Source organism: Monodelphis domestica, chromosome 6 (genome assembly GCF_027887165.1).
Source record: "Monodelphis domestica isolate mMonDom1 chromosome 6, mMonDom1.pri, whole genome shotgun sequence".
Taxonomy (NCBI): Eukaryota; Metazoa; Chordata; class Mammalia; order Didelphimorphia; family Didelphidae; genus Monodelphis; species Monodelphis domestica.
The window spans coordinates 64,827,763-64,846,199 of NC_077232.1; the positions used below are offsets into that span (position 1 = coordinate 64,827,763).

Genomic DNA, 18,437 nt, shown 5'->3' on the forward strand with positions numbered 1-18,437 from the left:
TCCCCCTCCCCCAAGCCTGGCTCCACTTCTCTCAATGACTGTCTAACCCTCAGCTGTCAGGCCAACACAACAGGAAGGCTGGCATCCAAAGGGTTCTCAGAAGCAAAATGTTCCCTTGTAGGAACAGCCTCCCCTCTATTCAAAGCAACATTACTTGGCCAGTCTCTAGATTCAGAGGCCAGAGGAGTCAAAAGAGGTGGCAGATGCGAGGCCACGCTAAATGGAGGGATGCGTGATCCTGTGAGCATCTCTATTCCTGCATCTGAAGGTGACTGTGTCCTAGAAAGTTTGAGATGGGTTGGGGTTGAGGGGGGGCTTCTTTTTGGGGGGGGCAGTTAGACTCAGCCCTGTAGAGAAGGCAGCAGCCTTCTACTTCAGAAGGAGAAAGGTTCTTGTCACATTCGCCCTGGGGAAAAAGAAGAGAGCCACTTAGATTCACCCCAAGGAGGTTTGCAGACAGATCTGTGTTTAATAACCCTCTGGGTGTTTCCAGCTGGTTTCTGTTCATGAATACCTTAGAAAGATTTGTGTCTGGAAGTGGCAAATATCATCAGAGCCTCTCCCAGGAGCAAGTTTGGTAAAGAAGTAGAAGGAAGGCATGCCACCGGAGCTGAGGGGCTGGGGGTATCTTCATTCTGTCCCAAGCCTGGATCCCCAGAGGAAGCCCATGGCCAGAGCCTCCGTGGGTCCTTGGGCTTGGGGGGGCAAATGTCCCAAGCAGCCTCCATTCCCTCCCCCACAGGACCTGGGACCCCTCCAGCAAGCATTTCATCGCTGTCCAGCCCTTTGACGCACATGCTCCTGTAGGAGAGGCCGGGAAGACAGACTCTGTAGCCTATGGCAACAGGGAGCCAATGGGAGGCCAAGGAGAGGGGGCTGCCATGGAGACATGGCGATTCTCGCTCCTCTCCCCAGCATCGGGGAGTGGGGGCTGGACCCAAATGCAGGGGATAGCCCGGCAGGACGGCAAAGGGTGCTCCAGGTGCAGGCTCAGGGCTCCACCTGCCTGGAGGACTGCCTCGCTCAGGTCCCAGGCCAAGATCCGACCCAGCATTTGGCTCCATCCTAGGATCCGGTGGATGGGGGGGGGGGGGGGTTAGCCTAACTCCCCATCTTGAGCCCGTGTGACTGCTGTGGAGTTTGTGAATGGGCGAGGAGTGTGTTTACCTGTGTGTGTGTGTGTGTGTGTCCCTGGCTCAGAGCCCTGGCCTCAGATTGTCACAATCACGGGTGCAGAGCATGGGGGGAGGGGTTCCCCATGTTCTCACTTGTCAATTCCATCAGAGTCCATCCCGGAGAAGGGTCACAGAATGGAGATCCAAGGGGGCTTTGAAAGATCTCCAAGTCCTCCCCTGATCTTGCAGAAGAAGCAGTCATGAGCCAGAGCCAGAGCAAGGGGCAAATTCCTACCAGCTCTTTCCATTGCCCCCCCCCCCAGCGCCTCCCCAAGTGGCTACGGTGGTCCACGCAAACACACCCCTTTCCCCGGCATCCCGCGTGCCCAGGCCAGGCCGTATGGGGACAGGGAAAGGATAGCAGTCCTGCACAGGGCCGTGGAAGGGGAGAGGGCAGGACTGGGGCGCGGGGAGGGGGGCGGCCGGCGGTCCCCTACCTGTAGCGGATCCAGTCGGAGTGGTGCTTGGAAGTCATGTCTCCCAAGGGGACCGAGCCGCTGGCGGCTTGGGGGGCGGGGGCCCCGGGCCGGCGGGGCCTCGGGGGGCTGCTTCGCGCGCCCTGCTCAGCTCCCGGGGGCTCGACCCGGGCCGCCTCCGCATCGTCCGCCGGCGGGCTGCCGGGGGACAGCTCGAGGGAGGGCGCGGGCTCAGTCCCGCCGCGGCCCGCCTGCCTGCTCCCCGGGCCCCGGCTCCGGCTCGGGCTCCGGCCCCGGCTCTGGCCGCATGGGCCGGGGAGGGGGTGGGGAAAGGTTGCCGCTACGGGTCGCGCTGGCGGATGCCGCCGGCCCCGGCCGCAGGGGAGGTCTGGGTCCCCCGGGCTGCGCGCGAGAGGCCGGTCCCAGGCTCCTGGGCGGGCTGCGTGTGTCTGTGTGTGTATGTGTGTGTGCGTGTGTGTGTGCGCGTGTGTGTGTCCGTGTCTGTGTGCGCGCGCCCCGCCCCGATCTGCTCAGTGCGCCGCCCCCGCTCGCTCGCGCAGGACGCGCCCCCCGCCCCCCAGGCCCCTCCCCGCCTCTCCCTGCAGGGAGAGGGGTAGAAATGGAGCGACGATGGGGGATGGGAGGAGAAAGGAATGAGGTGGGGTATGCCAGTTCCTCGGGCACCCCCAAGGCAAGAGTTAATCCCGCCTCTCCTGCACACTCACATTGCTAGCCCCCTGTAGGACCCTGCACGTTTGGATGTAAAATGGACGGTACTATGTCTTTCCTCCTTTTCCTATGGGGACCCCCAGGCACCCAGGACGAACCCTCGACCGAAGAAGTCAGCCCTATTTATCCGGAGCCCAAAGGGGTCAGGATGAGTACAAGATCTGGTTTGGCTAAGGAAGCGGGAGGCTTGTAGTCCGGAAATCTGGATCCAAATCCTGGCTTCACGCTCATTAGCTGGGTGACCCTGAGCAAGTCACTTTCCCTCTCGAACCCTAACCCTAACCCTAATTTCGTCTTGTTCTGCGATTGAGCCTGGGTGTCTTCCCCAGATACCGATGCCTCTTCTTGGCACGGGAGTGAGGTAGGGGTCTAGAGATGGACACCGCGCCCTGGAAGGTCCTGGGAAACGGAAGCACCTTTGTCTTCAGGTCCAGCACAGATAGAGCAAGTCGACCAGCCTCGCTGAGTTTGGAGATAATTCAGCACCAGCCAGCCAATCAACCAATAAAGATCTATGAAGCACCTCTTGTGTGCCAGGCACTGTGTTTAGCACTGGACAGACAAAGAAAGGGCACATAAGAAAAGCCCGGCTCTCAAGAAGCTCACAGGCCAGTGGGGGAAACCACATGAAAACAGCTATGCACAGATTCATTCCAAACTGGAGACGGCCACAGAGGCAAGGCGCCAGCATGAAAGAGGATGGAAGGAAGGAGAATTGGAAGCTGGAGATGTGCAGGGAGACTTCCAGGAGTGGGAAAGAGCCCACAAAAAAATGTCCAGTGGGGGAAAGTCAGTGGCTCAGTGGATGGAGGGCCATGTCAAGAGATGGGAAGTCCTCCATTCAAATCTGCACTCAAGACACTTCCCAGCTGTGTGACCCTGGGCAAGTCACCAACCTCCATTGCCCAGTCTCAGTAACTACTTAATAAAGGATGAATAGTTGGGTAGATGGATGGATGGATATGTGATATATTTGGAGATTGACAGTGGTGGAGTCAGAATCTGCCCCCAGATCCCTGTCCGGCATGTCTCTATTGCCCCAGATGCCAGGACCTGAATTCACACCTTGGCTCTACTATTTACTGGTTGAATGCCCTTATGCAAGTCATTCTACTTTGGTAAGCCTCCGTTTCCTCCTCTGCAAAATGAGGAAATTAGATTGGACCAAAGCAATGGTTCTTAATCTTTTTTGTATCAAGGACCTCTATGGCAGTATGGTAAAATGTTTGAACTTTTCAGAATAATATTTTAAATGCATAAATGCAATACATTGGTTTACAAAGAAAACCATGGGTTGGTGAAAATAAAGATGTAATTTCTTTCCCCATTTAAATTTGTGGACCCCCTCGAGTCTGGTTAAGAACCCCTAGTCTCTAAGATTTTTCTCCTAAAAATCTTTCTTTATTTGAAATTTTTTATTTAATTAATTGCTTTAGAATATTTTTCCATGGTTACATGATTCATATTCTTTTCCTCCCCTCCTCCCATTCCCCTCCTATAGCCAATGAGCAATTCCACTGGATTTTATATGTGTCGTTGATCAAGACCTATTTCCTTATTATTAATATTTGCATTAACTCCTAAAAATCGTATGATTCCTCCCCCAAGCAAACCCATTTCCAGCCTGATGAGGATGATGGACAGGAGGAAGAGCCTCTGAGACTGTTAGAACTGCCAGGGACCTTAGAGATCATCTAATCCAAAAATTCCAGACTTTGAGAAGGGGAAGGAGCCAAGAAGGCTGGTTTGTCCACCCAGTGCATGAAAAGACTCTTCACTATAAACTACCAAACAAATGTTCACCTTAGCTTGAAGACCAACCAAGTCATTTTACAAAAGAAGAAACAAGCTTAGTGACAGAAATTAGTCAAAGGTCACCCAAGCTAGTGGAAGGAAATAGGGCTTGACCCTAGACCTTTAGAACTCTGGCAGACAATCCTGTCTGGACAAGGGAAAACCCATGGAGTCAATTCATAAGAACATGAGCTCTCGTCTTAAATATCCTGTTGAATCACTGGGCCAATAGTTATCCATCTCCAGGACTCAGTTTCTCCATCCAGAAGAGAATAACAGGCCTGACCCCCATTCCTCTCTGGGAAGGGATCCCATTTCAGGTGAGATTTTTGTTGAATGGAAACAATCTCCAAGGTGGACCAGGGCTGTGATGTCCTACTAGGTCCCCTTCTTCCTTCTCTCTCTCTCACCCCACACTACTGAGGGAGCCCCTAGGACAAGGCAGTAGTTAGAGAAATAGAGGGAATAAAAGATGTAGGTAGTGTTGGGCTTGGGAGTCAAGAAGTCTTGGGTTGCAATCTCACTTAAGATGTACAAAGCTGTCTGATTTGGGTCAGAATAGTTCTCCAAGCCTTAGTTTCTTCATTCATTTCATTCATTTGTTAAATAAAGAACCACTGGACTCAATGGATTCTAAGATTTCTCCAAGCTCTAAATCTATGATCCTGATTTAGAACTAATCTTCCTCTCCCTAGTACTAGCCTCAAATGGCCTTACTTAACAGCCTTAACCTGGTGAGGATACAATGGTAGCAGGGAAAGGAGACAAGAAAAGCTGGAGGAGAAGCTGTTGGATTTTCTTTCTTTTTCTTTTTTTTAACCCTTGCTTTCTGTCTTATCACCAATTCTAAGACAGAAGGGTGGCAAGGGCTAAGCAATCATATTAAGTGACTTGCCTAGGGTCACACAGCTAGGAAGTGTCTGAGATCAGACTTGAAAAGAGCTGTTGGATTTTCTATCTTTTTCTTTTTCTTTTTCACCCTTACCTTCTTATCACCAATTCTAAGACAGAAGGGTGGCAAGGGCTAAGCAATCATATTAAGTGACTTGCCTAGGGTCACACAGCTAGGAAGTGTCTGAGATCAGACTTGAAAAGAGCTGTTGGATTTTCAAAATTGTTTGCCAGAGTCAGGAACTCAGAGAAGAGCCCCCCTCTCCTACAGCCCCCTATCCACTGGATTATGCACTCAGCACTAACCTCCAACTACCTCGACACATCCACACATCGTAAGATGCTCTCCAGGCACCTGAAAATGGACCAAGGAATCCTCATTGGTCCCTGAACCCTTATGTATCACCATCACTAACCAGTGCTGTGACTAGCTCTTTCTCTCCCTGAACAATTCCCCAACACCCTCATCCAACTTGTGCTTTACCAATTTACCCTCTATCACCTCTTGATCAAATTCTTCATCCTCCAAGAAGCCTTCTCGGACCCTTTCGGCTCATCTCCCCCCATTCCCCCAGCACCCCCTCAAATCCCATCATACTTAGTCGGGGCCACTCCCGGGGCACTCAGGGTAAGTAACCTGCCTGCTGAGGTTAACATTTTGCCTATGCATGTGTGTTCCATCTCCCCAGCGACAACATGAGGGCAGTCAGGACAAAGACAACGTCTTGTCTCCATCTCCCTCACTGCCCAGGCAGAGGAGGCTAAATGAATATTTGTTGATTGACTTATCTGTCAGCTGCTTGGATGCATCCCTAAGGGCAGACAGAGAGTCAACTTAGGATGAATTATTTGAAGAAGACAGTCAAACAGCCCAGTCTTCCCCTGGGCAAAGTAGGGCATTTGTTCTCTTCCTTTCTCATCTCTTCCCTTCCCTCCTCCTCCCTGTCCTTCCATGAGGGGTGACGTTTTCGTGAAGCCCAGTCTATACTTTTCTGACTTCAAGTACCAGGTAAGGCTGGCCCCCAGATTTTAATTCTTCTGAATCTAAGTCCACTGCTACACACCCCTAGCCAGTCGGTGGTCTTCATCCTACCCTTTGGTGCCAAGCAAACCAAGTCTAATCTGTGTTCCACATGACAGCCCTTCAAATATTCAAAGACAAGAAACAGAGAGAGCTAAGATGGTAGAAAGAAAAGACTGCTAAAAGACCTTGGTTCTAAAGCTGGCTAGCTCCACCATTTCCAAGATGTGTTATCTTGGGTAAGTCACTTCTCTCTGGGTTTTGGTTGCCCCTATCTGCAAAATAGGAGGTTGGATTAGAATTTTAATAGTGTTCCTTCCAGCCATGGATAAGGAAAAACATTTATAGCAGCACTTTGCGATAGCAAAGAATGGGGAACAAAGTAGATGCCTATAACTGGGGAGTGGCTGAACATTTTGTGGTACATGAATGTAATGGGATTACATTGTGCTGTAAGAAATGTTTTGTGGGATGAAAACAGAGAAGAATGGAATGATCGATATACACTGGTTAAGAGTTAAGTAAGCAGAGCCAAAAAACAAACAAACAAACCCAATATACACAATGTTAACCATGTAAATGCAAAGAACCACACAGCAAAAATTCAAAAGTGAATGTAAGAAGGGTAGGTGGAGGGGAGGGAGGGAAATAAAGTGAGTATTGTAACCAAAAAAATAAATAAAAGAAAAAAAAAGGAAAAAAACATGCCATCACTTAAAAAAAAAGTAAATGTAAGAAAATTATAAAGATCAAGCAGGGGGGGCAGCTGGGTGGCTCTGGGGGCAGAGTGCTAGGTCCAGAGACAGGACCTGGGTTCAAATTTGGTGTCAGACATTTTCTAGGTGTGTGACCCTGGGCAAGTCACTTAACCCCCACTGCCTAGTCCTTACCACTTTTCTACCTTGGAACCAATACAGAGTATGGATTCTAAGACCAAAGGTATGGATTTTTTTAAAGGGAAAAAAAGGATCAAGCAGGACTCTTAAAAAATATGAGAAGACACCTCCAACCCATCCCTTCATGGAGTTGAGAAGTCCATAGGTGTTACATATTGCACATTTAGGAACTTTTTCAATATATCAATCAATTATGTTGATTTTTTTCCTTCTCTAAAAAAATACTATTTTTATGTGGGATGGCCTTCTGGGAGGGGGAGAGATACTCAGCATGACTAGGATGATGAAAGAAACAGAAGACATCAATCAAAGCTTATCTAAAACAAAAATAATGTCTCTTCCAGGTCTAAAACCCCACGATTCCTTGTCTTCCTTAAACCTCTAAGTTAAACAACCCCAGTGCTTTTCCCTGATACTTGGGAGATCATGTGCCATGCAGTCACCGTCTTCTCAACATGCTCCAGTTTTTCCATGCCCTCCCCTTCGTATGGCTCAATGCAAAGGGCCCTGGATGGGGAGTCCAAAACCCCAAGTTCAATCCCAGCTCTGTCTCTTAGCAGTACAACCTGTGTGACCTGGGGAAGTACTCAGCAGCTAGAAACCACTAGGAAGGAGCTGGCTGGCCTCTCTCTTCCAGGGAGAAGTGGGATATCTTTCTGATTGGAAGAGACAGTAATGGAAGAAGGGGAGGGAGTGGAACTGCTAATAAAAAAATAGAGAGCTTAAAAAACAAAATTGACAGAGAGCTCTGGGTCTCTGTCAAATAAAGGAATTGGCTCTTCCAGTCCTCCTGAACCCGTAAGACCTCCCTCCCTCTGGCCACTATCTGCTCCTAATGGATCCTAATTGAATGATGCTAATTGAAGGATCCTAAATGAATCCTAAACCCATAGGGTTCTTGTCTGCTAGGTTACAGAGGACTCAACCCTCTCTTTCTTCTTCCATCCTTAGGATGGAACGACGTGATACCATCATTTAGCTCCCAGAAGTGCGTGGGAGGAAAAACCAGCCTTTCCTGCTTGTTGGAAAAATGTTGGGATGGGGGTGTAAAGTCTCTTTCTACAGAACTTTAGGCCTTGTGGTATGGTGGAAGGAAAATTGGATTTGGGGTCAGAAGACTTGAGTTGGAATATTACCTCTGCTCTTTACTACCTAAGAGACCTTGGGAAAGTCCCTTCTCTTGGGGTCTCAGTTTCCCTTTCTATAAAAAAAAATTAAAAAAAAAAAAACAGATGATACTGCATGAGCTTTAAGGTCCTGTCTAGTTGCAAGGTCTGTGTGAATCCTCGTTGGCTTGGGGAGAAGACAGAACACCTAGACACCCAGGCAGGGCAAGATTGCATGTATATCATGCCTGGAAGCAGAGGGCTGGACATGTTGCCCTCCAGAAGCCTTTTCTAGACTAGCCACAAGATAGAGCCTCTGATGAAGGGTCTGAGTAGCCATCATTTCAGGGATGGCGATTACAGAGACAGACTATTTTCCCTTCAAATTCTAGTGAATGGTGTGATTCTCCTCTCCCCCCACCCACCTAAATTGCTTCATCCCTTGAAGCAGCAAGCATTAAGGCTGCCAGCAGCCATAGGAACCAGAGGTAATTCAATCAGCTAAAGAGATACTCAAATTCTCTCCTGAGGGAGTGAGGACAAGGAAAGAGCAAAGGGGAATTTGAGGAGCACAAATGTTCTTTGACTGTCCCTGCTACCCAATTCTTCTGCCTATTAAGGCTGTTTTAAATGATGTTTAGGTTTCCATTCGGTTCAAAGTACCGTAATTGCTAAAAGGAAATGATCTTGAAGACTTCTACAATACGATTAAAAGCTGGGTGGAGGGTCTAAAACCAGGAGCAAACCTAGACCCTTACTTCCCAGGTCAATACCACCACCAACTCTAACAGAAATCCATAAAGGTGGAAGAAATGGCAGAGGGGGGAGTCCCAAGTTTCAGGAAAAAAAAATGTCCCAATGCAAGTTTACTGCTACCTTTACTACTACAGTAAGAACAATGATCCCATTTTTAAAGTGAACACATTCAGCCTTAACGCAGATTAGGGGGCTCTTCCCAACTGAAAAGGCTAATGGCTGGCCTTTCACAAAATGCCCCCCACTAACTTACAGGCTCAGGCATGTGAATGCAGATGTGCGTCTGAGAAAAATTAGAGGGCCACAGACTTAAAACTGGAAGAGACTTCGGAAATCAATGAGTCCAACTCATGCGTTTTACAGGTGAGGAAACTGAGGTCTTCCTGAGAGGTTAAATAATTTGTCAAAGGTCACCAAGTAATGAATAACAAATCCTTTGACTCTAATGTTCTTCCCATTGTATCACAGACATCTGCCTCAGTTTCCACCCTCCTCCCAGGACTGTTATAAAAGATGAGATCATATTTGTAAAAGGCTTTGCAAGCCGTAAAGTGCTATATAATGCTAAACATAGATAGCTAGATACATAGAGATAAGAAGATAGCTAGCTAGCTAGGTGGATGGATAGATAGATAGATAGATAGATAGATAGATAGATAGATAGATAGATGGATGGATAGACAGATGGATAGATGGATAGATAGATGGTTGAATAGATAGATAGATAGATAGATAGATAGATAGATAGATAGATAGATAGATAGATAGATGGATGGATGGATGGATAGATCCTCCCCTGCAAACAGTGAATTCCCAAATCTGACCAAATTGAGCTCCTTCACCATCCCCTTAATATACTCTGTGCTTTCCCAAATCCAGGTAACAAGTAACAAATATATTTACAAATATAATCAAAACAAAAGATGATTCCTGCCTTTGAGGAGTTTTTATTCTAAAAGGGAGATGAAAAGGGGAAAGGAGAAGGTACCCTAAATAGATAATGAAAGATGGCTGCTCTGACCCCCTACTTCAAAATGGAAGTTCCAGGAAGAACTCACCATTGGGAAAAGGGGTTGCCAGAGAGGAAGGAGGAAGGAGAAGGTGACCAAGTCTAGAGAGTAGAGAATAGCCCTTCTTAGCCCTTCCTCAAAATGGAGGTTCCAGGAGGAACCCATGTTCCTTATTCCTATTCCTGTGGGAATTTATTTTTTGCTCAAACTGCTGCTCATAATTGTTTCTTGTGCCTAAGTGCAGTTAAGCCCAACAGTCTCATTTTACAGATGGGACTTCAGGAGGTTAAGAGATCTGTCTGTGATCAGTGAATGTACCTTATCAGGACCTCACATAACTTTGCTGAGCATCTTTCAAATGCATGTAAGGGGTGCCATTTTGCACTACAATTATTTGTGTATGTATCCGATTCCCATCCCACCCTTCCTCACTCTTCCCTGCTGCCATTAGAGTAGAGTTCTTGGACACCCTCATCCTTCTTCCTTTCCTTTTTTCCTTCTTCCTTCTTTCTTTTTCCCCTCCCTCCTTTCCTCTCTCCCTCCCTTCTTTTTAGCAAGTAGGGGAAACAAGATGAAGAAAAAAATGAGTATTTCATAATTGGGGAAAAAAAGAAACTATCTCATGTTTGGGAGATGGTGTGTATGTTAGCACACCTTTATATGTGTCAGTGTCTGTGCAAGAGCAATTGCCTAGTGAACATTTTAAGCTTAATAGATATCCTAGAGGCATCTCACACTCAACACATCCCAGCCAGAATTCAGTATTTTTTCCCCACAAAATACAACCTTCTCTCCAACTTTCTATTTCCACTGAGAGCACCATCAGCCTTCCAGAGACCAAGTTTACAGCCTTGGATACTTCCCAAGGGCAAGCCCATATATCCAATGAGTTGCCAAGGTTTGTTGATTCTACTTCTGCTACCTTGTTTTCAACTGTCTTCTCCATTCATATCACCCTAGTTGAGGTCCCCAATCATTTCTCCTATAGATTACTGACATTTCCTAACTGGTCACCAAGCATTGTGTCTCCCCACTCCAATCTGGATTTTGCACATCTACCAAAGTGAGCTTCCTAAAGCACAATTCAAACCGTATCACTACTCAATAAACTTCAGTGGCTTCCTGTTGCCCCTAGAGTCAAATATGTAAATCCTGTGTGAAGCTTTTCATACCCAGGCTCTAATGCACTTTTCCAGGCTTAGCATATATGGGTCCTTAACACTACAAATAAGTTAAATTGGTGTTCTTATTGTTCCCCACACACAATATTCCATCTCCTGACTTTAGGTCTTCCAGCAGGTTGGGCATTCCTCCTCCCTTTTGCCTGACATGCCCTCCCTTCTCACTGATACCCAACTCAAGTGCCACCTCTTACAGGGGACCACTTTTGTTTCTTGTCTTTTATCCCCAGTGTCTAGCACTGTGACTGGCACATAGTTGGTGTTTAACAAATGCTCATTAGTTAGTTAATTGACCTGAAAAATAAGGGGCTTGGATGAAGTGTTTTCTGAAGACTTTTCTGACTGGCATTCAATATGGTAGACTTAGACAGATGAGTCTCTAAGATATCCCAAGGGCATATGCAAAAGAGATGTGACTGTGTCTGGGTTTATACAGAGATGGTCTAAATTATACTGGTATTCTTGTGGGCATCAAAAAATCCTGATTTCAAATTTTATCTCAGATACTTACTAATTGCATGACCCTGAACAAGTTTGCCTCAGTTTCCTCAACTATAAACTAGGGGTGAAAATAACACCTATCTCCCAGGGTTGTCATAAAGACCAAATAAAATAATGTTAGTAAAAAGTATTTTAGCATGGTACCTGGCACAAGTGATATATAAATGCTTATTCCCATCCTCTCACATAATTCCTACTTTTCATATGTAGAGCCAAACTAATACTGAAGAAAGGGAAAAAGCATTGTGATATGGACAAAAGTCAAGTTAAGTCAATAAACGTTTATTAAACACTGACTATATACAAGGCACTGAGAGGATACAAAAAACAAAAAAGCCCGCTGCCCACAAAGAGTTCAGAATCTAATGGAAAAAGACCAATGCAAATATCTATGTATAAATAAGATCTTTGCAGGATAAATTGGAGATACAGAGAGGGAAGACACTTACACTAAGGGGGACTGGAAAAGGGCTTCTTGCAGAAGGTGGGATTTTAAGTGAAAGCTGAAGAAAGCCAGGAGGTAGAGATGAAGAGGGAAAGCATTCCAATCATGGGGGACAGCCAGAGAAATGCCTGGATTGAGAAATGGAGAATATTATGGGAGGAATGGATTTGATTTGGCACCAGAGATCTTCAATTCAAATCCCCAAACTGCTTTTGGGAGAATATATGATACGATTTTGGCAAATAACATTAGTTCACTAAGACTCAGTTTCTTCAAGTGTAAAATGAGGGGTTTGAGCTAGTTGATCTTGAAGGTCACTTCTAACTCAAAATCTATACTCGTTGGAGATAATATTTGGAAAGCATTTAGCACAGACCTGGCACACAGTAAGTGCTTAATAAAGGTTAGCTTCTTTCCCTCCTCCTTTTCATGTATACCCCAGGATCTTAAGAGTTTAAAGAGGCTCCAGGAGTCTCCAGCTCAACCTTCTGATGTCAAATCCAGTAAATTATTTCCTCTACAACATCCCCAACACATGGTGAGAAAGAGCCCTGGATGTGACATCAGGAGACCTAGATTTGAATAGCTACTTCCTACCAAAGAAACTGGGCAAATGATGCTCCCTCTCTAGGACCTACTTTCCTCCTTTGTCAATTAGGGCACTAGACTAGATGGACTCCAATGTTCCTTTCAGTGCTAAATCTTATGATCCTACAAGTGGTCCCATCTCTGCTGGAAGACCTTTAGAAAGACCTGGATTCAAAACTAACCTCAGGCACTTCTTAGTTATATGACCCTTGGCAAGTCACTTAATCCCAATCACCTATTTAAAAAAGGAGGAGGAAGAAGAGAAGGAGGAGGGGGAAATGAGATGACCTCTATAGCCACAGTCTGATAAGAGGGGAATGGAGCTGCTGCCTCCTGGGAGGGAAGAGTCCTACCTGAGGAAAAGGGACATGGATGGTCCAAGCCATAATCTGAGAGAAAGAGAGCAAATAAAAACAAGGACCAAGGAAGGTCAAGGTGGAGTTGATTCAGGATAGAAAACTTAGCTGAGGAGAGATAAGACACATTTAGAAGGATTCAGCTACAAGTAGAGCATGGTGGGAGGTTGCTGGAGATGAAGTCAAGTCTTGGGGCTAAAGTTCATCTGACTTCTTGCTACTGGCATGACCTTAAATAGATCACACACTCTCTTGGGGAGCCTCAAGTTTTTCTGTAAAATTAAAGGGTTGGACCAGAAGAAAATTAGAGTTGGACCAGATAAACTCTAACGTCCTATCCAGCTCTAAAATCCTGAGAAATAGGATAAGAAATCTAGTGCCAGAAGGAATTCTAAAGGCTACCAAGTCCATTCCTCACTTAATTTTCAGATGAGACAAGGTAAGCCTGGAGGATTTCAGTAACTTGGTCAAGATCTCACAACTAAAAAGTATCTAACACAGGATTTGAACCCAGGTCTTCTAAACCTGAGGTCTAGTGTCTCTCTCATCTCTGATCCTTTGGTACATTTGGTCGCTTCCTTCTCTGAGGATGCCAAGAAGATGGATAAGTCTTTGAGGTTGATGAAGGAGGGTTGAGGGTGTTGGTAAGTTTTCCCAGTCCTCTCTTCCTCTGGTCCTCAAGATCCAACCCCAATGTAACATTTGGCTTTCACAAAAGGACATCTTAGAACTCGATTCCAATTCTGACACTGCCCTTGCCTCTGTCTCTATCTAAGGATGTCTGAAATAAGCTCCAAGGTGCCCCTGGCAATGACACCAAATCCCACTCCTACCCTCATGACTGTCATTTATCAAATGGAATGTAGAGACTGCCAACCCCGAGTCCTTGGCTGGAGAATTCAGAACCATTCCTCCTTCTCTTTCTCCCAATGGACTGAGCTCCAAGAAATATGAAGATCTTTGAGCAAAACGTTTTAAGTCCCTTTTTTCCCTTTCCCAAAAAATTTAGAACATTTTATGAGACACCCAAATAATTTCTCATGGCCTCTGCCTTCTCCTCAACATTAGTCTCAGACTGAACCTACATGGGCCCAATGAATCTCTGGGAAATTAGAGTAAATGTCCTAAAGAAATAGGTTTCCTGTCAGTGCCCTTCAGTGAGCCCTTAGATTTTTTCTTTTTTTCTTTTGATTTTTTTGCCCAAATGGACTCATGCAGCAGATAGAACTTTGGACTTGGTCTCAGAAAGACTGTAGTTCAAATCCTGACTAATACACTTGCTGTATATCCCAAGGGGATTAAAAATCTTCCCAGGGTTACACGGGTGACCCTAGATAGCAGCTAGGTGGTACAATAGATAGAGAGCAGGACCTGGGGTCAGGGGAAGATCTGAGTTCAAATTTGGCCTCAGGCACTTAATATTTATATGACCCTGGGCAAGCCACTTAATCCTGTTTGCCTCAGTTTTCTCATCTGTCAAATGAGCTGGAGAAAAAAAATGGCAAATCATTCCAGTGTCTTTGCCAAGAAAACCCCAAATTCAGTCACAGAATCAAACGCAATAGAAAAAAACTCAACAACCAGAGTATTACTGAATAGGAGAAAACTCATTAAGAATCTGTTAACTGGAGGGGAGGGAAAGAACATGAATCATGTAACCATGAAAAAATTTTCTTAATTGATCAATACTTAAAAAAAGAATCTGTTACTGAATTCTTTGTACACAAATGGTACCATCCCCTTTTGAGTAGGTTAAACATTCTCTTTTCACTCTATTCATTAATAATAATAGTTTTCCTATTTGTGTGACCCTGGGCAAGTCACTTAACCCTGGTTGCCTAGCTCTTGCCACTCTTCTGTCTTAGAACTGATACCAAGACAGAAGGTAAAGGTTTTTAAATAATAGTTTTAAGTTACCCACTATTTCCTTGGAGTAGCAGTCTCCTTGGCTATACCAAGGGACCTCAGCCTCCTGCTTGGCTGTAAAGGCTGAGCAGACAGGTTTGACGACAGAATATCTGGCTGGCATCCAAAAAGCAGCCTGGTTAAGTTTAGAGAGGCTGGTCCTTGAGTGAACTGAAGGGGGATGCTTCCTGGACCCAAAGCAGCTCCCATGAACCACTTCATAAGGTGCGAAGGGATCGTGGAGGGAAGACCCAGATCAATCCAGCAGAGATCCCTGGCATATTAAAGTAGTTTCCATTCATTTTGCTTTCAGAAGACTCTAAGGAGTTTTTCACAACATATAGTGAAGAAAGAACACATGAACCAGAGGAGCTGGAGAAGGAAATGGCAGCCCACTCCAGCACCTTGGCCAGCAATACCCAAAGGAGGGTCACCAAGAATCAGACCTGAAACGATGAACCAAGAAAACAATCCTGGCAGAAAACACCCCCTTCCAATGCAGATCCACCAGAGTTCTATCATCTGTGATTCTAATTTAGAGAGTGATTTGCCCAGGGTCACCGAGGCGATCTGCACCCAAGGCTGGACTTCATCCCAGGTCTCTATTCATTATGGCACCAGAAATGAATTTAAATGCATGGCCAAATACTAACAGAGATTTATAGTCAGTCAAATAGAAGTTGTTATGACACTCCAAGGACCAAATTAAAATCACTTAATCATAAAAAACTGGAAAGGAAACATGTTGATTATAGCGATGTTCAATATTGTTCATAACAAATGTTTAAAAACAGGGGCATGTAGGCGATTCAGTGGATAGAATGACAGGCTTGGAGTCAAGAGAACCTGGGTTCAAATCTGGCCTCATATACTTCCTACTTGTGTAACCCTGGGCAAGTCACTTTTGTCTTAGAGTTATTACTAAGAAAGGGCTTTTTAAAATAGCCCTTGCCCTTTTGTCTTAGAGCTGTTACTAAGAAAGTAAGGGCTAAAAACTATTAAAAATAATAACTTTTATACAAGTACCTCACTTGAGCCTAACAACAAATAGGTATTTTTATGATCAAATCAAAAGGGAAAGGAAGAAATAAGTAGTTTATTAAATGCCTGCTAATCTGCCAAGAGCTTCACAAATAGTATTTCATTTAACCCGTACATCAGCCCTGTTGGGTAGGTGTTTTTATTATACTATATTAATATGATTATATAGTATATTAATACTATACTATACAAGAGAATATATTAATACTATATAATGTCATAATAATAAACTATATTAATACTATACTGTATATCATATACTGTCTTAAGACTAATATATTATATATTAGACTATATTAATACTATACTACATTAATATAATAATATACTGTCTTAAGACTATGATATATTATATTAGACTATATTAATACTATGCTATATTAATATAATATATTATATGATATACTAATACTATACTATATTAATGTAATGTACTATATTAAGACTATATTATATATACTGATACAGTAATATTATACTATATATAATATATGGCATTAATATAACAATATACTCTATGGATACTATGCTATATGGATATTATAACATTATTAACAATATTATAACAATATTATAACGATATTAAGACTATATTATATTAATATAGTATATTGATACTATAGCATATATAATATATTATATGCTGCATTAATATAATAATATGCTATATTAACAATATACTATATAATATACTATATGGATATCATACTATGTTGATATAATATACTACATTAAGACTATACTATATAAAATATACATTAGAATAAAACTATCTTATAGTAATATAATATATAATATTGATACTATACTATATATAATATATAATATTAAGACTATAATATAATATGCTATATTAATACTATATTAATATAATATTGTATATTAATACTACATATAAAACATATACTAGATTATATTAATATAATAATATATTACATTAATACTACGATATATAATATACTATATTAAAAACTATACTATATTAATATAATAATATACTATATTAAAACTATACTATATAATATACTATATATAATATGTGATATATTATATTAAAACTATACTATATATACTATATTAATATAATAATATACTATATTAAAACTATACAATATACTATATTAGGATTATACTATATATAATATGTGATATATTATGTTAAAACTATACTATATACACTATATTAATATAATAATATACTATGTTAAGGAAACTGAGGCAGATAGCAGTTAAGGAACTTGCCCAGAGTCACACAGCTAGCAATGTATCTGAGACCAGAATTGAATGCAGGTCTTCTTGACTCCAAGCCCATAGAATATATTATATACTATGTGTGTATATGTGTGTGTGTTACTATGTAATATAAAAGCAACATAAAAGTGTCATCCTCATACCCATTTTACAGAGGAGGAAATCAAGGCCCAGGAAGAAAGGGTCAGAATTAGGACAACATGTCCATCTCGGGCCATTCAATCCAAGGCGTATTGGAAAACCCTCTTTCCTAGATGGAAAAAACAAACAGCAGCTTTGGCCCAGCCCATAAGGGAAGAGTTGGATAAGGTTCCCCCAAGGCTGCAGACTATGAAGTACGGGAGTTATGGAACAGGCAATAAAGAGGATAAAGAATTCCAAGCCTCCGCTAACTGCTGTGGCCAGGACCAGCTGGGCCCAGGAGGAGTTTGTTTGGTGAGAATGATCTGCTTTGCAGGAAAATGCCAGAGGAATTAACCAGGTCAAGCGGAGAAGGGAGCGCCATTGAGAAAGCAGAGTTGATCAGGCAATCCCTTCCACTCTCTCACACAAAGCCTGTCTCCCTTCCAGCCATTCCAATCTGTCCCCTTTCTGAAAAATCTTGGCATTTGCGTCTTTGATGCCTTCTCCTCCATTTAAGAAATCAAGGCTCTTTTAAATAAGAAAGAAACTTAAAACCACCCAGCCATGCCATGTCAGGCTGTCTGACTTCTTGAGGAAAAGGAATCAGTCCCTGGCCAGAATTCCAACTTATTCACTAAATTTATTATTCCCATAATTCATCTTGTCTCCCTGTGGTCTTCCCCTTTAGTCTGACAGCTGCTCAATACCCCCAACGTTAATGACATTAAATTGCCCTGGAATAAAGACCCAGAAAGCCAGAAATTATGACAGAACAAAAATAAATACAGTGCAGCATTGAACTCTGAATACAACATACTAAATACAGGGGTACCGAGGGCTCTGGCCAAACCTAGCCCTTAGTAGCCCCATCTATTGAAAAAATAACTAATTTGACACTTACATAACTATGGAGGTTCAAGGGTGCTAATTTTAGGGCCAGTAATCTGGTTTGGAAAGGGTATTCTATGAAATGAAGATATAAATTTTCAGAATGTGGAAAGCTATCAGCATGAGATAGTATTAAAAGTCTAGGAGTGAAGGGGACTCAGTAATCCAGACCTAGAGATGGGAGGTTCCTGGGTTCAAATCTGACCTCAAATACTTCCTAGCTGTGTGACTTAACTCTCATTGCCTAACCCTTACCGCCCTTCTGCCTTGGGAACCAATGCAGAGCATTCATTCTAAAATGGAAGGTAAAGGTTTAAAAAAATATATGCCAGGACCAGGGCTTAGAAGACCCAAGTTTGGGTCT

At 43.5% G+C, this 18,437-nt stretch overlaps 1 protein-coding gene across 3 annotated transcripts in view; it reads right to left on the reverse strand.

Moving 5' to 3' along the window:
- TUB (TUB bipartite transcription factor) overlaps window positions 1–18,437 on the reverse strand; it is a 143,111-nt gene that overhangs the window by 69,337 nt on the left and 55,337 nt on the right. Inside the window, exon 1 of one of the 3 annotated variants that reach the window (XM_056802157.1) lies at window positions 1,613–2,097. The exons of the other annotated variants lie outside the window; for them this stretch is intronic. Within the exon in view, the coding sequence (XP_056658135.1) occupies window positions 1,613–1,650 (38 nt within the window). The 5' untranslated portion in view covers window positions 1,651–2,097. Of the gene's footprint in view, window positions 1–1,612; window positions 2,098–18,437 lie in introns of those variants that run through there. 3 annotated transcript variants of the gene reach the window in all.